General features: G+C 45.7%; 1 protein-coding gene across 1 annotated transcript in view; it reads left to right on the top strand.

Moving 5' to 3' along the window:
- LOC141076224 (uncharacterized) overlaps positions 1-22,411 on the top strand; it is a 112,158-nt gene that overhangs the window by 41,233 nt on the left and 48,514 nt on the right. Inside the window, exon 5 of the mRNA XM_073563581.1 lies at positions 541-2,060. Coding sequence (XP_073419682.1) covers positions 541-2,060 — 1,520 coding nt within the window. The remainder of the gene's footprint in view (positions 1-540; positions 2,061-22,411) is intronic.

Here is a 22,411-nt window from a genome sequence, read left to right as displayed (position 1 = left end):
TGCTTACCAGTATGGGGATGGGGCCATGCATGCCAGGATAGGGATGAGGGATCAATGCATACCAGGATAGCGATGGGGCCTTGCATAACAGGATAGGGATGAGGGATCCATGCATACCAGGATAGGGATAGGGCCATGCATACCAGGGTAGGGATAAGGGGGCCATGCATACCAGGATATGGATGAGGGGGCCATGTGTATAAGAATGGGGATGAGGGGACCATATATATCAGGATAGGGGATATTAAGTACAGAATTGACCACATTTTTTGCTTCAATTTTTTTTCCTAATTTCTTCCTCTAAAACCTAGGTGTGTCTTATGGTCAAAAAAATACGGTAATTTCAAGGAGGATTGTAATAAACTACAGGTAAAACATTACACCTGGTTTTCTATCAGACTGAACTGTCATTGTCTTGGTAAATAATTAAAGTTTTTTTACATAGCTTGCCATTTTTATGGACAGTTTAAGTAAAAATGTTCAAAAATATAAAACTCAAGGAAATTTTATTAAAAAATAATTGTTTTTTAATCTTAGCAGATGACTGTACCAGGAGATCAGATGGACAGCTGACATCTTCAATTTTTCAATCTGATGATCTTGAGATCCTACAAGATACAACTGAAGTGATTGCTATTACTCCAGATATATCATCATCCATTCACAGCAAAGATCTGTCATCTGATCCTATGAAACAGGTCCCATCTTCTGATTCATTACTGACTACTAAGGAAAATCAAAGTCACAAAAGAGGCATTAAAAAACAAACTGCTCCTAAAGCAAAGAAGTCATTTTCATGTTCAGAATGTGGGAAATGTTTTACATGGAAATCACATTTTGTTACTCACCAGAGAACTCACACAGGGGAGAAGCCTTTTTCATGTTCAGAATGTGGGAAATCTTTTAACAATAAATCAGATTGTGTTAATCACCAGAGAATCCACACAGTAGAGAAGCCTTTTTCATGTTTAGAATGTGGGAAATGTTTTGCACTGAAATCAAATTTTGTTACCCACAAGAGAACTCACACAGGGGAGAAACCTTTTTCATGTTCAGATTGTGGGAAATATTTTAGCCTGAAAGGGAATCTTGTTAAGCACCAAAGAACTCACACAGGGGAGAAGCCTTTTTCATGTTCAGAATGTGGGAAATATTTTAGCAATAAATCAGATTGTGTTAAGCACCAGAGAACTCACACAGGGGAAAAACCTTTTTCATGTTCAGAATGTGAGAAATGTTTTGCACATAAATCACATTTTGTTATCCACCAAAGAACTCACACAGGGGAGAAGCCTTTTTCCTGTTCAGAATGTGGGAAATGTTTTGCACAGAATTCACAATTTATTACCCACAAGAGAACTCACACAGGGGAGAAGCCTTTTTCATGTTCAGAATGTGGGAAATGTTTTAACAATAATTCAGATTATGTTAAGCACCAGAGAACTCACACAGGGGAGAAACTTTTTTCATGTTCAGAATGTGGGAAATGTTTTGCACATAAATCACATTTTGTTGTCCACCAAAGATCTCACACAGGGGAGAAGCCTTTTTCCTGTTCAGAATGTGGGAAATGTTTTAACAATAAATCAGATTGTGTTAATCACCAGAGAATCCACACAAGGGAGAAGACTTTTTCCTGTTCAGAATGTGGAAAATGTTTTAACAATAAATCATATTGTGTTAAGCACCAGGGAACTCACACAGGGGAGAAACCTTTTTCATGTTCAGAATGTGGGAAATGTTTTGCACATAAATCACATTTTGTTATCCACCAAAGAACTCACACAGGGGAGAAGCCTTTTTCCTGTTCAGAATGTGGGAAATGTTTTAACAATAAATCAGATTGTGTTAAGCACCAGAGAATCCACACAGGAGAGAAGCCTTTTTCATGTTCAGAATGTGGGAAATGTTTTGCACATAAATCACATTTTGTTATCCACCAAATAACTCACACAGGGGAGAAGCCTTTTTCCTGTTCAGAATGTGGGAAATATTTTAACAACAAATCAAATTGTGTTAAGCACCAGAGAACTCACACAGGGGAGAAGCCTTTTTCATGTTAATGTGGGAAATATTTTAACCAGAAAGCGCTTCTTGATCCCAATCAGAGCAGTCGCACAGAGGAGAAGCTTTTACATTTTCTCAATGTGGGAAATATTTTACTTGGAAATTAACTGTTAATAAACATCAAAGATGTCATATAGGGGAGAACACTTTTTTATGTTCATAATGTTGGAATAGTTTTAACCAAAATTAAATCTTAAATGCGGTGTCTCTTGTCATTCCTCATGTTTGCTGACAAAAGGATAAAACTAAACCTTATTAAAGGGAACCTGTCACCCTCCAGGGCGTCTTTAACTAAAAGCCACCTTCAGCAGAACTAAGGCTGCATTCTGTGAAGGTGGCTCTTCTGTTCTGATAATAATAATTTTATTTCTATAGCGCCAACATATTCCGCAGCACTTTACATTTCAGAGGGGACTTGTACAGACAATAGACATTACAGCATAACAATAATCATATAGATCATAGCATGTACCAAGAGGAATGAGGGCCCTGCTCGCAAGCTTACAATCTATGAGGAAAAAAGGTAGACTGTTATGAATGGGTCACCGAGGAGGATGGCAGGAACAGGCTAAGTCACCAGAAAACCAGAGAAGTTGGTAACTAAGCGGATTGCAGACCCCTGATCCTATCCACACAACTAACAGTAGCTGTGGAACGTACCTATGATGCCCTAGACGCCTCGGCACAGCCAGGGAGCTAAATAAGCCTAAAGCAAGCCTAAATCTAAACTGTCCCGGAGCAGACCCCAAAAGGAATAGATAGCCCCCAAACATATATTGTCGGTGAGACAAGATGAAACACAAACGCAGGCAGAAAAATAGACTGAGCAAATGATGGGGCCTAAACTGACTAGACAGGACAGGAAAGAAAAGATACTGTCTTCAAGTAAGCAAAAACCCTGAAAAATCCAACACGTCTGATGTACAAAAAAACACTGAAGTCACACGACTTTGCCCCCACTATATGAGCGCTCCGGTATGAACTGGAAGCAAAGCAAAAGAGACCAATATAACAGGGGACTGAACAAACTGACACAGGCTGTAACATATGGAGCGGTGGTCCAGCACGGCCCTCAGAGGAACAAGCTGAACCCACACAACAAGCAGAGAGAGAGAAAACCAGATCAGATGCAAAGGATTAGCAAATGCACAACTTAGCTGAACAATGCAGGATCAGGGCAGGAGACATCAGACCTTAATGCACAGGAAAGCTATCACCAGCAGGGATTGAAGGAAGTCTGCAGACTTAAATACTCCAATCAGTAACCCCAGATCGTCATCATCATCATCAGGTGGCAGACCTCTGTCAATCTGGCCAGCTCCACTTCCTCCAGTAACCATCGGAGGGAGCAGGGGGAGCTTCGGCTCAGAAGTCTCAGCCAGGGAATTCACAACAGTAGACTCAAAAGTTGGGTGGTAACAGTTGCCTTCATTGTTCGGACCAACCATAATGTTAAGTTTGTAACAGTACAGACACAGAGGGCTAATAGATGCATAAAGCATATGGGAACATGATGCAGGAAACCTGGTTGTGGTAAAACTTTTGACTGTGCCACATGGAATAGTTAGGTTAATGTGTTGAGGCAGTAGGCCAGTCTGAATAAATGTGTTTTCAGAGCACGCTTAAAATTGTAGGGATTGGGGACTAATCATATTGACCTGGGAAGTGCATTCCAAAGAATTGGCGCAGCATGTGTATAGTCTTGGAGATGGGAGTGGGAGGTTCTGATTATTCAGGATGCTAACCTCAGGTCATCAGCAGAACAGAGGGCATGGGTAGGGTGGTAGACTTAGACGAGGGAGATGTAGGGTGATGCTGAGCCGTGGAGTGCTTTGTGCGTGAGGGTAATAAGTTTGTACTGGTTTCTGGAGTGGATGGGTAACCAGTGTAAGGGATGGCACAAGGTAGAGGCGTTGGTGTAACGATTGGCGAGGAATATGATCCTGACTGAGCATTCAAGACAGATTGGAGGGAGGAGAGTTTGGTAAGAGGGAGACCAATTAGAAGAGATTCACAATAGTCCAGATGATAATGAACAAGAGAAACAATAAGAGTTTTTGCGGAGTCAAAAGTAAGAAAAGGTCGAATTCTAGAAATGTTTTTGAGGTGCAGATAACAAGAGCGAGCCAGTGATCGAATGTGGTGGGCGAATGAAAGCTCGGAGTCAAGTATGACCCCAAGACAGCGGGCATGTTGCTGCGGAGTAATAGTGGAACCACACACAGAAATGGCAATGTCGGGCATAGGTGCATTAGTAGAGGGAGGAAACACAAGGAGTTCAGTCTTTGACAGGTTCAGTTTCAGATATAGTGAGGACATGATGCTAGACACAGCGTTTCAACAATCGCTGGTGGTTTCTAAAAAGGCAGGTGTGATGTCAGGAGAACAAGCGTATAATTGAGTGTCATCAGCATAGAGATTGGTACTGGAAACCAAATCTACTGATTGTTTGACCAATAGGGGCAGTCTACAAAGAGAAGAGGAGGGGACCTAGAACCGATCCTTGAGGAACCCCAACAGTAAGTGGAAGATGTGGGAAGGAGGAGCCAGCAAAAGATACAGTAAAGGAGCGGTCAGAGAGATAGGAGGAGAACCAGGAGAGAATGGTGTCCTTGATGCCGATGGAGTGGAGCATAGTGAGGAGGAGCTGATGATCCACAGTGTCGAATGCTGCAGAGATCCAAGAGAATTAGCATAGAGTAATGACCATTAGATTTAGCTGTTAGTAGATCATTAGTGACTTTAGTGAGGGCAGTTTCAGTAGAGTGTAAAGAGTGGAAACCAGATTGGAAAGGGTCAAAAAGAGAGTTATCAGAGAGATAGCGAATAAGATGGGAGTGGACCAAGCGTTCCAGGAGTTTAGAGATGAAGGGAAGATTAGAGACAGATCTATAGTTAGAGGCACAGTTTTGGTCAAGGGATGGTTGCTTAAGTAGTGGATGTATGAAGGCATGCTTAAATGAGGTAGGAAAGATACCAGGAGAGAGAGGTTAAATATTTTAGTTAGGTGGGTGGTGACAATAGGGGAAAAGGACTGGAGGAGATGTGACGGAATGGGGTCAATGGTGCAAGTGGTTGGGCTAGAAGATGCAAGGAGCCTGCTTACTTCTTGTTCTGTGACTGGTTCAAAATCAGAGATTGAGCAAGATGCAGTGGGGGAGGGAGGACAGTGCATGGTATGAGGGGATTGGGAGATAATTTCCTGTCAGATCTGGTCAATTGCTTCTTTGAAGTAATTGGCCAGATCATCAGCTTGAAGCTCCATGGTTGGGGCATGCACTCTTGGGTTGAGTAGGGAATGAAAAGTGTCAAAGAGACGTTTAGGGTTATTGGACAGTGAAGTGATGAGGGTGTTGAAATAGGTTTGTTTGGAGAGGTGAAGGGCAGTGTTGTATGTTCTGAGCATAAACTTATAATGGATGAAATCTTCAGGTAGGTTGGATTTTCTCCACAGACGTTCGGCGCACCTGGAGCATCGCTGCAGGAAACATGTTTGCAAGGTGTGCCAGGGTTGTCGCCGTCTGTGTCGTGTTGTTTTTTGTATAGGAGGTGAAATTTCATCCAGGGCACTTTGAAGAGTTTCATTGTAATGCTTTAGTGCAGAATCAGGACATGAGAGGGAGGAGATAGGGGCCAAAGAAGACTACAAGTTTGTCATAAGTTTCTGAGTGTTAATGGCCTGTATGTTTCTATAAGTCTGGACAGTGGGGGTGACCTGAGCAGCCTGGCAGTTCTTGATAAAGAATGAAAGAAGGTTGTGGTCAGAGAGCGGGAGAGGGGAGTTTGTGAAATCATCCACTGCACAAAGCCAAGAGAAGACCAAGTCGAGGGAGTTTCCATCTTCATGCGTTGGAGAGTTAGTAAGCTGCGAGAGGCCGAATGAGGAGGTTAGAGACAACAGGTGAGTAGCAGATAGGGAGAGGGGAAGAGCAATGGGGATGTTGAAATCTCCCATGATCAGGGTAGGGATGTCACAGGAGAGAAAATGTGGAAGCCAAGTGGCAAAATGATCCAGGAACTGATGGGAAAGGCCGGGAGGACGATATACCACCGCCACTCGCATGGAGAAGGGCTGACAGCATGGACCTCAAAAGAAGGGAAGACTAGTGAGGGTACTTGAGGGATAACCTGAAAGGTACATTTTGGTGATAGGAGCAGACCAACGCCTCCACCAGCTCTATTGTCTGATTTTGGGGTATGAGAGAAGTGTAGTCCCCCATATGAAAGAGCAGCAGCAGCAGTAGTGTCTGATCCCCAGTAACACCGAAATATTGACTTTTATAAATAGGTCCTCATACCTGGATTCAGTCACAGAGGTATAGTATGTCCCTCTGTTTAAGACGCCTCCCAGCTGTCCATCATCCCCCTGTTTCGTCCCTACGCCGCCTCCTCCTGTGTTGCTGTTGGCATTACATGCCGGTGGGCGCCTGCGCTGTTCCACTAGTTCTCGGGTATGCGCAGTGTGTGCTGCCCGGGAATTGACATCAGGCTATCGAGCCTGTGTGTTTTGGAGTCCCCAGATCCCGCCCCACAGTGTGTTATTAAGTATTCACACTGCGGGGCTGGGAATGTTGCGCCTGCACATTGAAAATCTATAGCTTCACCTCCCCCCATGTCCCTCCTCGTCTTTCGTTTTCCTCCCTTGCTCCTCTTTTGTTTTCCTTGGCAGCGTCTGATGAGCTGAGCAGTTCACTGGCAGTTCAGCTCATCACCTAAGGTGTGTCACTGTAAAAACCCCGTACATTGCCATAAAATTGCATTATTGTATATATTATAAAGTCCCCTATTGGCTTCATAGTTCACCATCCCTCTATCTCTACCTCTATCTATTTTTCTATATATCTATCAATCCGTCTTGCTATCTATCTATCTATCTATCTATCTATATCTATCTATCTATCTTTTTCTATCATCTATCTATCTATCTATTATCCATCTATCTCTCTATCCATCTATCTATCCATCTATCTATCTATGTATCTATCTATCTATCATCTATTATTCATCTATCTCTCTATTCATCTATCTATCTATCTATTTATCTATCATCTATCTATATATTATCTATCTCCATCTATCTATCCATCTATTTTTCTATTATCTATCTATTATCCATTATCTATCTATCCATCTATCTGTCTATCTATCTGTCTCTCTATCCATCTATCTATCCATTTATCTATTATATTTCTATCTATCTATCTATCTATCATCTATCTATCCATCTATTTATCTATCTATCCATCCATCTATCATCTATCTAAACCAGGGGAAGAGTCTTGAGGAGATCATTTGTATATTCCCAGTGCCTTCTGGGATAAGTGAAGAGTCTCCGCGAGCTCAACGATCACTGGGTTTTGGCCGTTGCAGCTGAAAAGAGGAAATCGGAAAACCAGGGGAAGAGTCTTGAGGAGATCATTTGCATATTCCCAGTGCCTTCTGGGATAAGTGAAGAGTCTCCGCGAGCTCAACGATCACTGGGTTTTGGCCGTTGCAGCTGAAAAGAGGAAATCGGAAAACCAGGGGAAGAGTCTTGAGGAGATCATTTGCATATTCCCAGTGCCTTCTGGGATAAGTGAAGAGTCTCCGCGAGCTCAACGATCACTGGGTTTTGGCCGTTGCAGCTGAAAAGAGGAAATCGGAAAACCAGGGGAAGAGTCTTGAGGAGATCATTTGCATATTCCCAGTGCCTTCTGGGATAAGTGAAGAGTCTCCGCGAGCTCAACGATCACTGGGTTTTGGCCGTTGCAGCTGAAAAGAGGAAATCGGAAAACCAGGGGAAGAGTCTTGAGGAGATCATTTGCATATTCCCAGTGCCTTCTGGGATAAGTGAAGAGTCTCCGCGAGCTCAACGATCACTGGGTTTTGGCCGTTGCAGCTGAAAAGAGGAAATTGGCTCATCTTTCATCGTTTTTAAGAAATCTTAAGATGGAAGAGGCCAGGAGCCATTTGGTGAGCTGCATTTCTTGCTACATGTTCACAGATTTACCAGTGGAAAAGCCAAACTTCACATGCCACAAATGCAAGCTGGTGTCCCTGTTGGAGGAAAAGTTGCAAAATCTCGAAGAGAGGTTAGCTACGTTGAAGATCATTAAGGAAGGTGAAGAGTTCTTGGACAGAGCACAATTATCTCTTCATGTTACAGAAAGAGAAGAAATTCGAAGTGCACCTGAAGAAACAGAGGAATGGAGACATGTGACCCAGAGAAGCAGGAGGATCAGGAGGCAGTCAGCACCCATACTGCTCAGGAACCAGTACCAGGCTCTCACGCAGGAAAACGATGAAGAAATACATCAGGATAAGACTTTGCCAACAAACAGCAACCTTGTACGCCCTCAGAGTCCTCCTGGATGGAGAAAGAAAAATGTTGTGAAGAAGAAACGGAGAGTGGTGGTCATGGGGGATTCCCTGCTGAGAGGAACAGAGGCCGCTATCTGCAGACCGGATATAACTACAAGAGAAATGTGCTGTCTTCCAGGTGCAAAAATTAAAGATGTGTCTGACAGGATATCAGGACTCTTCAGACCTACAGATGACTACCCATTCCTGCTACTACATGTGGGGACAAATGACACCGCAAGAAACGACCTGGAAACCATCTGCAGAGACTTTGAAGACTTAGGCAAGAAAGTGAAAGAACTGGGAGCGCAGGTGGTCTTCTCTTCCATCCTCCCAGTGGATGGCCATGGAACAAGGAGGTGGAATAAGATTCTGCAGGTGAACAACTGGCTACGTCGATGGTGCCGTCAGCAACGATTTGGATTTCTGGATCACGGAGTGAACTACTTATACGATGGACTACTTGCTAGAGATGGGGTGCACCTTACGAAGACTGGAAAGCATGTATTTGGAAGTCGCCTTGCTACACTTGTAAGGAGAGCTTTAAACTAGAACAACATGGGAAGGGAAGCAAAAGACCAGAAAAAGCCATACACCTGACAAATGCTATTGAGAACTCTGCTATTAGAAGTGGAAAAGAAGAACAAAGACGAAAGAATCTAATTAATAAAAATATTGGAGAAAGAGAAACCAATCACAAACTAAAATGTTTCTATACTAATGCACAAAGCATGGGCAACAAACAAGGAGAATTGGAACTACTAACACAGGAACAGAAATATGATGTAATTGGAATCACTGAAACTTGGTGGGACAATACACATGATTGGAATACAAGACTAGAAGGATACAACTTATTTGCAAGAAACAGACTTGATAAACGAGGAGGGGGTGTCGCATTGTATGTTCGAAACGCGTATATCTGCACAGAGATTGAAGCTTCAGAGACTGGGAGTTCTGTGGAAACTGTTTGGGTAAGAATACAAGGACAGAACAATGGAAAGGACACCATTGTAGGCATTTACTACAGGCCGCCTGAGCAAGCCAAAGATATAGATGAACTCTTTATGCATCAGATGGCCAAGTTCTCCAAAAAATATGACATAGTTGTCATGGGAGATTTCAACTATCCAGACATTTGTTGGGAATCTCTCTCAGGCAAAACTAACAGGTCAAGGAAATTCTTATCCTCTCTTGCTGACAACTTTATCTTCCAAAAGGTAAGGGAGAAAACAAGGGGAACTGCTACCTTGGATCTAATCCTTATAAACAGGGAGGAAATGGTTGAGGAGGTAAAAGTGGCTGGGACCCTAGGAGGTAGCGACCATGCTATTTTAGAATTTTGGATTACTAGAGGTGGAAGACCTGTGAAGACTCAGACATCAAGGTTAGATTTCAGAAAGGCAGATTTTAAGGGATTCAGAAAGAGAATTGGAGGGATCCAATGGCTGGATATCCTTAAAGACAAAAATGTCCAGGAAGGATGGGAAATCTTGAAAAATGAAATTCTCAAAGCACAGTTGTTAACAATTCCGAAAAGAGGGAAGAATAGGAAGCATTTAAGGAAACCAGGATGGATGAACACAGAACTTAAGCACATGCTAAAAAGGAAGAAAAAAATGTTTATAAAATGGAAAGAGGGAGGCATATCTAAAGAAGAATATAATGCTGTCTGCAGAACCTGCAGGGCACAAATCAGATTAGCTAAAGCTGAAAATGAACTGAGGCTTGCAAGAGATGTCAAAAGCAATAATAAAGGATTTTGGGGATATGTCAAAAGTAAAAGAAAAGTCAAAGATGCTATAGGATTTTTACAGGATGAAAATGATGAAATGGTAAGACAGGATGTTGAGAAGGCTGAACTTTTAAATTCCTATTTTGCATCTGTTTTCTCTCAGAAAGGAAATGCAACATCAACTGTTATTCACTGTCCTATTAAGGGAATAGAAGAATCCAGGATATCTATAAACAGAAAGATAGTGAGGAAACACTTAGCTAACCTAAATGAATTCAAGTCTCCAGGTCCAGATGAATTACACCCCAGAGTACTGAAGGAGATAGCAGAAGAAATTTTTGAACCCCTCTCCATAATCTTTGAAAATTCTTGGAGAACAGGAGAAGTGCCAGAAGACTGGAGAAGAGCAAATGTTGTTCCTATCTTCAAAAAGGGGAAGAAGGTGGACCCAGGCAACTATAGGCCGGTGAGTCTGACTTCTATACCAGGAAAGATCTTTGAACAAATTATTAAACAACATGTATGTCAATACCTGGATAAGAATGAAGTGATTAAACAGAGTCAGCATGGGTTTCTAACTAATAAGTCATGTCAGACTAACTTAATTTCCTTCTATGACGGTATCACTGATTGGGTGGATCAAGGAAATGCTGTAGATATAGTATATCTTGACTTCAGCAAAGCATTTGACAAAGTCTCTCATACAATCCTTATTGAAAAAATGACTAAGTATGGAATGGACAAGGCAACTGTTAGGTGGATTCATAACTGGCTTAGTGATCGGACCCAAAGAGTGGTCGTAAATGGCTGCACATCCAGTTGGAAGAATGTCTCAAGTGGGGTACCACAGGGCTCTGTCCTGGGCCCTGTATTGTTCAACATCTTTATCAACGATTTAGATGAAGGAATTGAGGGTAAACTGATTAAATTTGCTGATGACACAAAGCTAGGAGGGATAGCTAATACTAGAGAAGAGAGAGAGAGGATTCAAAAAGATTTAAATAAACTGGAGAAGTGGGCAGCAACTAACAGAATGGTTTTTAACAGGGAGAAATGCAAAGTACTACATCTGGGCAATAAAAATGAAAAAAGCATATATAGAATGGGAGGAATAGGGCTAAGTGACAGCACATGTGAAAAAGACTTGGGTATACTAATAGATCACAGACTGAATATGAGTCAACAGTGTGATGCCGCAGCAAAAAAGGCAAATGCAATTCTAGGATGTATTAACAGAAGCATACAGTCTAGATCACGTGAAGTCATTATTTCCCTCTACTCCTCTTTGGTCAGACCTCATCTGGAATATTGTGTCCAGTTTTGGGCACCACATTTTAAAAAAGACATCAACAAACTGGAGCAAGTTCAGAAAAGAGCGACCAGAATAGTGACCGGTCTGCAAACCCTGTCTTATGAGGAAAGGTTGCAGGATTTGGGAATGTTTAGTTTGCAAAAGAGAAGACTGAGAGGAGACTTAATAGCTGTCTACAAATATCTAAAGGGCTGTCACATTGTAGAAGGATCAACTTTATTCTCATTTGCACAAGGAAAGACTAGAAGCAATGGGATGAAACTGAATGGGAAGAGACACAGATTAGATATTAGAAAAAACTTTTTGACAGTTAGAGTGATCAATGAGTGGAACAGGCTGCCACGAGAAGTGGTGAGTTCTCCTTCAATGGAAGTCTTCAAACAGAGGCTGGACAGACATCTGACTGGGATGATTTAGCGAATCCTGCTTTGAGCAGGGGGTTGGACCAGATGGCCCAGGAGGTCCCTTCCAACTCTACGATTCTATGATTCTATGATTCTATGATTCTATGATTTATCCATCTGTCTATCTATCTATCTATCTATCTATCATCTATCTGTCCATCTATCTATGTGACGGACTCAGTTTCTGCTGAGCTGATTTTTTGAGTGGACCCTCTGGGCAGTGGCACTCACCCACTTAGGGTGAGCTGACCTAGTGAGAAACCACCCCCTGTACAGGGATTGTCAGGGTCAAGACCAAGGGGGTGAGCCACCACCACTGCTGGGACCAGACGGCCGGCTCAGGGGGACACTAGTGAGTGTCTGGCAGCAGGACGAGCAGGATGCAAAACATAAAGCGAGATCATTGGGTTTCTTCAATAAACGTGGTTTCAAGCTTTAATCAGGTGCAAGGCATAAACAGTGAAGCACAGCAAAGTGCGTGCAAGGGCACGCCAAATGTTCAAGGCATAACACGTGCTAGAAATCATACCAGGGTCCAAGGCAGGGTACGTGCTAGGAGACACAACAGGGTTTCAAGGAAGGATGCGTGCTAGCAGACACACCAGGGTCCAAGACAGGGTGCGTGCTAGGAGACACGCCAGGGTCCAAGACAGGGTGCATGCTAGGAGACAACAGGGTCCAAGACAGGGTGCGTGCTAGGAGACACGCCAGGGTCCAAGACAGGGTGCGTGCTAGGAGACACGCCAGGGTCCAAGACAGGGTGCGTGCTAGGAGACACGCCAGGGTCCAAGACAGGGTGCGTGCTAGGAGACATGCCAGGGTCCAAGACAGGGTGCATGCTAGGAGACACGCGAGGGTCCAAGACAGGGTGCGTGCTAGGAGACACGCCAGGGTCCAAGACAGGGTGCGTGCTAGGAGACACACCAGGGTCCAAGACAGGGTGCGTGCTAGGAGACATGCCAGGGTCCAAGACATGGTGCGTGCTAGGAGACACGCCAGGGTCCAAGACATGGTGCGTGCTAGGAGACACGCCAGGGTCCAAGACAGGGTGCGTGCAAGGAGACACACCAGGGTCCAAGACAGGGTGCGTGCTAGGAGACACAACAGGGTTTCAAGGAAGGATGAGTGCTAGGAGACACGCCAGGGTCCAAGACAGGGTGCGTGCTAGGAGACACGCCAGGGTCCATGACAGGGTGCATGCTAGGAGACACGCCAGGGTCCAAGACAGGGTGCGTGCTAGGAGACATGCCAGGGTCCAAGACAGGGTGCGTGCTAGGAGATACGCCAGGGTCCAAGACAGGGTGTGTTGTTGTGAGTTCATTTTCCCCTTCGTCACTGAGGTCTGGTGAACTCCCTATTCTGGTGAAGGAAGGTAATGAGCCTGATTATCAGGCACCTGAACCTGATGAGGATGACTGGCTGAGTGGAGTCACGGACTGAATATAGGGCTGCCGACGCCCTTCTGCCCTGCGGGTGATTTCTCTGTGGACTTCTAGGACACCAGTCTGATTCCTGCTCCTCTAAGCTAAGTTTTTCTGCTTTGCCTGTTTGCATTAGTGTTTTGTTTTTGTTTTCCTTGCTTTTCTGGATTCTGCCATTCCCTGCTGGGGTGAGCTGAACCTCCTTTTGCCTGTAGCTCTGTCTTCAGAATATTCCTGAGTACTGACATAGCTTTTTTGAAGCCTAGCGTCTTCAGGGCCTTTTTCACTGTCAGTCTGTTGGCTCTTATTTTCATAGGGTTGTTCACGGATTGCAGACAGCAGCCTTCCTGTCCTTTTCTATCTAGCTAGATTGGGCCCCGTCTTTGCTCAGTCTATCTTTCTGCCTGTGTTAGTGTTTTCATCTTGCTTCACCATCATTATATGTTGGGGGCTGCCTATTGCTTTGGGGTCTGCTCTGGGGCAGTGTAGTTTTCCCCTTTCTTTCTTTAGGCCTAGCTATTTCTCCGGCTGTGATCGAGGGGTCTAGGGCATCGTAGGAACCCCCCACGGCTACTGCTAGTTGTGTTGATAGGTTCATGGGTCTGCAATCCGATAGCTGCCAACTTCTCTGGTTTCCTGGACTTAGCTAGCATTTCTGTTTTTGCCTCCTACGGTGACTCAATCATAACAGTGTGTGCTAGGAGACCCGCCAGGGTCCAAGACAGGGTGCGTGCTAGGAGACACGCCAGGGTCCAAGACAGTGTGTGTGCTTGGAGACACGCCAGGGTCCAAGACAGGGTGCGTGCTAGGAGACACGCCAGGGTCCAAGACAGGGTGCGTGCTAGGAGATACGCCAGGGTCCTAGACAGGGTGCGTGCTTGGAGACACGCCAGGGTCGAAGGCAGGGTGCGATGGCATCAGACTCTGGACTACTGGCAACGACCGACAGGATCCAGGCATCAGGCTGCGGAAATCAGCTCCGAACATCAGGCCGCAGTCATCTGGCTCCGGACCTCTGGCAGCGGTCGGCAGGTTTCGTGAATCCGGCAGGCAAGCCAGAGTTCAAGGCAGGGTACGTGCTAGGAGACACAACAGGGTTTTAAGGAAGGATGCGTGCTAGCAGACATGCCAGGGTCCAAGACAGGGTGCGTGCTAGGAGACACGCCAGGGTCCAAGACAGGTTGCATGCTAGGAGACACAACAGGGTCCAAGACAAGGTGCGTGCTAGGAGACACGCCAGGGTCCAAGACAGGGTGCGTGCTAGGAGACACGCCAGGGCCCAAGACAGGGTGCGTGCTAGGAGACACGCCAGGGTCCAAGACATGGTGCGTGCTAGGAGACATGCGAGGGTCCAAGACAGGGTGCGTGCTAGGAGACACGCCAGGGTCCAAGACAGGGTGCGTGCTAGGAGACACGCCAGGGTCCAAGACAGGGTGCGTGCTAGGAGACACGCCAGGGTCCAAGACAGGGTGCGTGCTAGGAGACACGCCAGGGTCCAAGACAGGGTGTGTGCTAGGAGACACAACAGGGTTTCAAGGAAGGATGAGTGCTAGGAGACATGCCAGGGTCCCAGAGAGGGTGTGTGCTAGGAGACACGTCAGGGTCCATGACAGGGTGCGTGCTAGGAGACACGCCAGGGTCCAAGACAGGGTGCATGCTAGGAGACACGCCAGGGTCCAAGACAGGGTGCGTGCTAGGAGACACACCAGGGTCCAAGACAGGGTGCGTGCTAGGAGACACGCCAGGGCCCAAGACAGGGTGCGTGCTAGGAGACACAACAGGGTTTCAAGGAAGGATGAGTGCTAGGAGGCACGCCAGGGTCCAAGACAGGGTGCGTGCTAGGAGACACGCCAGGGTCAATGACAGGGTGCGTGCTAGGAGACATGCCAGGGTCCAAGACAGGGTGCGTGCTAGGAGACATGCCAGGGTCCAAGACAGGGTGCGTGCTAGGAGACATGCGAGGATCCAAGACAGGGTGCGTGCTAGGAGACACGCCAGGGTCCAAGACAGGGTGCGTGCTAGGAGACACGCCAGGGTCCAAGACAGGGTGCGTGCTAGGAGACACGCCAGGGTCCAAGACAGGGTGCGTGCTAGGAGACACAGCAGGGTCCAAGACAGGGTGCGTGCTAGGAGACATGCCAGGGTCCAAGACAGGGTGCGTGCTAGGAGACATGCGAGGGTCCAAGACAGGGTGCGTGCTAGGAGACACGCCAGGGTCCAAGGCAGGGTGCGTGCAAGGAGACACGCCAGGGTCCAAGACAGTGTGTGTGCTAGGAGACACGCCAGGGTCCAACACAGGGTGCATGCTAGGAGACACACCAGGGTCCAAGACAGGGTGCGTGCTAGGAGATACGCCAGGGTCCTAGACAGGGTGCATGCTAGGAGACACGCCAGGGTCCAAGGCAGGGTGCGATGGCATCGGACTCCGGACTACTGGCAACGACCGACTGGATCCAGGCATCAGGCTGCGGAAATCAGATCCGAACATCAGGCCGTAGTCATCTGGTTCCGGACCTCTGGCAGCGGTCGGCAGGTTTCGTGAATCCGGCAGGCAAGCCAGGGTTCAAGGCAGGGTGCGTGCTAGGAGGCATGCCAGGGTACAAGCTAGGCCTGTGCGTGCAAGAGGGCATGACAGGGAATAGGCTAGGACCTGTACGTGCAAGAGGGCACGACAGGGTACATGGCAAGACCTGCGCGTACCTTAGAGAAGCACGGGGAGGTATGCCAAGAAGCAGGCCTGCGCGTGCTTTACAGAGCATGCAAAGCACAGTGCACAGACAGCGTGGGTGCAAGGAAGCACAGAGAGCACGGCTGGGGAACTGGCTAGCTGGACGGGCTGCGGCACAGACAGACGGGCAAGAGTGAGGCGAACCCGGCTGAGGCATAACAGGCGACACAGCTGTCACTGGCCGACGAGCACGGCTGAGGCACAAGCAGGCGGGCACGGCTAGGACGGCACGGCTGAGGCACAGACAGGAGGCTAGGAAGGCCAGGCGCGTGCAAAGGGCATGCGAAGAAACAAGGCGAGGTACAGAGCAAGGTACAGAGCAAGGAACGGAACGTAGGCAGTAGCAAAGAGTCGGGTACAAGAGACATAGAGCTAGCAGCGGAGTGTAGGCCGAAGCCCAGAGCCGGGTCAAGGAAGAACCTTGAGACTAGCCTGGAAATGTGCTTGAGAAGCACCATAGGTCAGAGAGCAGAGGAATGTTGCGTGTGCCAGGAGGCACAACAGAGCACCATAGGTAAGAGAGGAGGAATGGTGCGTGTGCCAGGAGGCACAACAGAGCACCCCAGGTCAGAGAGGAGGAATGGTGCATGTGCTAGGAGGCACAACAGAGCACCCTAGGTCAGAACAAGGAAGACCAGGCAGAAACAGGGAAGCGGAAGCAGTACAAGGAAAGCATAGCATAGACAAAACATGGCAAAGTAGGCAAAGGCAGAGAACACAGGAAAAGGACTACAAGTCCAAGCAAGACAGAGACAAAACATGGCACAAAGGACAACATAAGACATGGCTCAGGACAAGAGGCAGAGTACAAGCAGAGAGCGTGTGCAGAGATGCACGACAGGGCAAACTGCAGGGGCACAGAATACGGGGAGCGACCGAGCAGACCAAGCAGCCATGCAGGGAAGCAACACGATACTCTGGCCCCGACCATAGGAAGGGGCGGTCTGATATAGCACCATAGCACCTGCACTTCCGAGTCAGGACCAGGGAAGGACTTCTGATTCAGATCCTCCAGGATCATAGAGAGCATTGCTAGATCAGACTGGGCTGGACCATAGAGAAGGTCACATGATCAGGGGCTCCACTGAGAGGGTAGCTGGGTCAGACAGTGCTGGAACTTAGGAAAGGTCACATGATCAGGGGCAGGACCACAGAGGCAACCACAGCAAGCAGAGCAGAGACGGGCGTGCACACAGCAACGGCGTGCAGCCATGAGGTACGCGTGCGCCTACACACTGCTCCAGGAGTCACGCAGCACAGCAGTCATGAGGTGCGCAGGCACACTGCTCCAGGGATCTTGCAGCATAGCAGACATGGCGGGCATGACAATCTTTCTATTTATCTATCATCTATCTATTTATCCATTTATCTATCTATCATCCATCTATCATCTATCTGTTTATCCATATATCCATTTATTTATTTATTATCTATCATCTATGTATCTATCCATCTATCCATCCATCTATTTATCTATCATCCATCTATTTATCATTTATGTATGTATCCATTCATCTATCTATTTATCAATCCATCTATCTATCCATCTCTCTGTTTATCTATCAACCATCCATCCATCTATTTATCTATCTATTTATCCATCTATCTATTCATCTATCTATCTATCTATCTATCTATCATGTATCGGTCTATCTATTTACCTATCATCTATCTATCCATTTATCTATCAATCTATCCAGCTATCTATCATCTATCAATCTATTTATCCATCTATCTATTTATCTATCATCTATCTATTTATCCATCCATCTATCTATTTATCTATCATCTTTCTATCCATTTATCTATCTATCTATCTATCTATCCATCCATTTATCCATCCATCTCTCTATTTATCCATCCTTCTATCTATCATCTATCTATTTATCTATCCATCTATTTATCAATCCATCTATCTATCCATCTCTCTATTTATCTATCATCTATCTATCCATCTATTTATCCATTTATCTATCTATCTATCAATCATCTATCGCGGTCTATTTATCTATCATCTATCTATCCATTTATCTATCTATCCATCTATACATCCATCTGTAAGAAAAAGTCCTACTGAGAGCTGGAAGAGTCGGGAAGAAGTTCCACAGGCGATCTCTTATCAAGCTGAGGTTGAAGGTTTATTCGGAGATACACAGCAAGACAGATACAGAATAACAGAGGAGCTGGAATATGCGGGCAAAAACAGGAATACAGACAGGCAGAGATTCGCTAGGAAGTCTGGCGATGATAAGGCTCTGTGCCCTGGCCATGGTGAGGCACAGTGGCATGATGGCGATGGAATGGCCCCGATCGACAGTAACAGGGGCTTCTTATACATTATCAGAACAAAGAAAGCTGCATTTTGCCGCAGAGGGCGTTAACATTATAATTCTAAGGCGTTTTCATGGTAATCTACAGAAACGTGGTTTAGAACAGAGAATATAATGACATAATACGAAGATATTAATTAACATTTCTCCAAGCAACACTAAAACCCATAAGTCATTGGTATCTATGGCTACTGTCTTAAAATCTTATCATTGTCTCCAATCTATGTCCATAAATTCTTACATCCTGACATTTTAACTACTCTACACTTCGCTACCACACTATCACGTATAAGCATACTGGCCATATATTTGGTGACCTGTGACCCTATTGATCGATCCAATCTTCCTCTACGCACATCGGCTGAGGTTGCTAGGAGACATGATCTCATTTTGCCATCCTCCATCTATTAGTTCTTTTGTAGAAGTAGATTCCTTTACAACTTGTGTAATTCTGACAAAATGGCTGCTAGAGACAACATGGCCGCTCAGTATATTATGGCTGACCATTCTCTTACAAGTCCCCCTCTTGTACTCTATTCAGAGTACAACATACAGGACTGTAATATTCATGGGTGAATTACTGAAAGTAAGAATATTGGGGTAATTCAGTGCTTTATGCACGTGTGTGTAAGGCAAAAGTCCCTAAAAATAGAACAAACACATAATAAAAAATAATTCAAATAGTCCCGAAAAAATAAGTTGCACAATAGTCAAGTCTTTTGGTCTTTTTCTTCTCATTCTTTGTCTTCTGGATTTTCCTGATCTTCTCCCCCTCTCACACTATCAGAGTCCCACTGTATAGTGTGAAACATCTTCTCCTGATCATCCAATAGGTTCATGGTCCCAGGAGTCGAATATGAAAATCTTCAGCGGACCTGGAGGAAATAGAAAAAAAGTGGAGTATCAGTCCTTACCAGAAATCTCAGTAAAATAATTAAGACGTCTACACTGATTGATATGAACCATTTTAATCACCTTTTTAGCTTGAAAATTTGAGCCAAGACTTAATCATTGTTGTTGGGATATAAGGCACAAGTCTATCATTAACTCGTTTGTAGTACAAGCACTCCCCCTCAATGGGCAGGGACTCGAGGGAATTGAACAGGGATGAGTCTCCATCCTTCTCCTGTGCCTTTATGAGATCTTGCAGAGGTGAAAAGACAAGGGGGGCTCACGGGGTTGTTTTGTGACCGCAGCGATGATTTCTTGAGGATATTTGTCATCGCCTGTGAGTGCAGCCTCCTTGGCTGCGTGGTCTACATATGCATTGCCAAGGATGTGGGGGTCAGGAATCAACCTCTGGTGTCCTTTGATTTTACAGAAGGACCATAATTTTGTGAATTCTTTACCCCGTTGCTCAATTTGTTTTAGAATGTCTGCATGCTGCAAGGGCTTGTTCTGAGAATCAACCATCCCCCTAAGGGCCCATACATTAAGATATAGAGTGAGTGACGACACGACATATGCGCTATCACTGAAGATATTCATTAGCTCTGGACACACGAGAATGACCTGTAGAGCTGCTTCCAACTCAGCTCTTTGAGCGGAGAAATGACCAGGGAGTTTATACTGCAGCAGCAATGGCTTAGCTGGAAACCACACAGCGAAGCCTGTGACGTAATGCCCCTCATGCCAATAGCGAGCTCCGTCAATATAGGCACAGGGGATTCCCTCTTGAAAATCTGCTTGGAAGGGAGAGGGAGTAACATTAGCCTGTTCAATTTGACAATTGTGACTTTTTCCTGCATACTGCATCATCTGGGCTAAGTGATATTTCTCACCCACCTCAACTTGTAAGTCTCTAGTCTCAAAATCAATGATCCATTGGGCCATTCTCTGTGAATTGATACCTGAAGCTTTTCCCTTCAGCAAAGTTTTTAAAGTGACATGCGGGGTTTGTAGAATTAAGGGAGCGAATCCCACTATATGCTTCACTTGATTCATAGTCCAGTGCACGCCCAGTAGGTGCTTCATGCACTGAGTGAATCCTTTTTCCACGGGGGTTAGCAACCTAGAATAATAACCTAAGGCATACAACTGACTAGATACCTCGGGGCTTTCTTTGGGCCATTTTTGTAGGAGCACTGAAGAAATAGAGATATCACCGGTGTGAGTCTGAATGTAGAAAGGCTGGGAAGGGTCAGGGTTAATCAATGCAGCAGCTGCCGTAAGGGCGCGCTTCAATCACTCAAAAGCCTGTAAGGCGGTTCCCTCTACATTAACAGGGTCAAGGTCATTATCAACATTTTTCAATAAATCATACAGTGGTTTAGCCAAATAAGCAAAATCTTCAATGAATTCTCTGGAAAAATTAATAAGACCCAAAAATTTTCTGAGTTCAGTAATATTAGTTGGTATGGGGACAGCCTGAATAGCTTTAACCCTATCATGCATGGGCTTCTTTCCTTCTGCTGAGACAGACACACCCAGAAATTTAACCTCTGATTTCATCAATTGTACTTTATCTAGACTCATTTTGAGTCCTGCATCTTGTAAAGCCTGACAAACATTTTCAAGGGTTTCTCTGTGTTCACATTCATCGACAGTTTGAATCAATAAATCATCCACATTCTGTAAGACTTTGTCTCCGTAACCAAGGGGCTCTAACATCTGATCTAATGCCTGATGGAAATACACAGGAGAACTGTGAAATCCCATGGGCAACCGCGTGCGAAGCGGAGTGCAGATTCAGGTGTTAGGGGTACTGAGAAAAAGCCATTTGCAATATCCAAACAAGAAAATACCTTACAATCACTCCGCAGCTGTGACATAACTTCAGGGACAGATGCAACAAGGTGAGCAGCTGAGGGAGTGTACTTATTTACAAGTCTCAGGTCTACTACCATTCGAAAACTGCCATCTTCCTTTTTTACAGGTAGAATAGGACTGTTACATGGAGAATTACCTTTCACAACAACACCTTGTTTCTCCAATTCACTGACTGCTACCCTTATGTAAGGGATTGCGTCCTCAGGAATACGGTACTGACGCTGGAAAGGTGGCAGTTTTTCACCATCAATTTTAACCTGAGTTTGCATTAACCCACAATCAGTTTTCTTTGAGATCCACAATTCAGGGAACTTTTGCTTCAATTCATTTTTCAAAGCATCATTGTCAACATTTTCAACATTTTCACCAGTACATACTCCGAAACTAGCAATGGGTAATTTATGACTCTCCTCCTCCTCCTCCTCCACAGGGACAATTACAGAACAGATAGTGGCTTCTTTGTTCCATCACAAAACTTTGTTACATAAATCAACAACAATTCCCATTGCTCCCAAAACATCAGTTCCCAAAATAGTGTACCGTAACTGTGGGTTTACCCAAAAAGCGCATCGAAGACCCCTTTGCTTCGATCCCCCTGTGTCCTGAAATCTCAGGTTTACTGGACGACTTTTTTACTGCTTGAATACAGGAGCCCCCAAATTCTACCCGAAATGGTAGTCTCAGGCAGTCCAGGGGGTGACTGCAATTTGTGTCGTGTTATTGAAACTGAGGCTCCTGTATCGATGAGGATGTCTTCCCAAGACAGCCCCTCCATTCTCCCTCTGACATAAGGTCTACCGTCCCTGCCCAGGGAAAGGGGGGCAAGGAGGGTAAGGGGAACAGGGGGAGCACTCCATCAATCAGTGTTACCTGCCGTGGGAAGCCCGAAAAATCCATCATCCCCATCTGGACACGGCTTCCGTCCAACAGCTGCCACCTCCGCCCCAAAGAGATCCTTAGTCAGGGTCCGGTCCTCATGTTCCCGCAGCTCCTTAATCAGCGGAGCATAGGGACGAGGAGGAGTGACCCCTCCCTGAATAGTATGGACCTCCGGGCGCGGATGAGTGAAAGCTATTGGGGAGGGAGCAGGAGCAGAAGGCTCCTGTGAGACTGGGTTAACCATTTGAAGACTGCTGATACTGCCTAGGGTCCTTCACTGCTGGATATGGAGGTCTAACTCCGAAAGGTGGTCTAGAGAACTCCCGGGTCTGTTGGGGGTTAAATGGTGCCCGGGGTTCTCGGGGTACAATCCCTGGCTCAAGGTTGGGACAAAAACGTCTAACATGTCCTAAATGTCCACGAAAAT

The sequence above is a fragment of the Dendrobates tinctorius genome, unplaced genomic scaffold (genome assembly GCF_039654945.1).
Source record: "Dendrobates tinctorius isolate UK_male_01 unplaced genomic scaffold, ASM3965494v1 ptg000395l, whole genome shotgun sequence".
Taxonomy (NCBI): domain Eukaryota; kingdom Metazoa; phylum Chordata; class Amphibia; order Anura; family Dendrobatidae; genus Dendrobates; species Dendrobates tinctorius.
The sequence above is the reverse complement of the archived record's forward strand: the minus strand, read 5'-3'. Positions and strand labels throughout refer to the sequence as shown.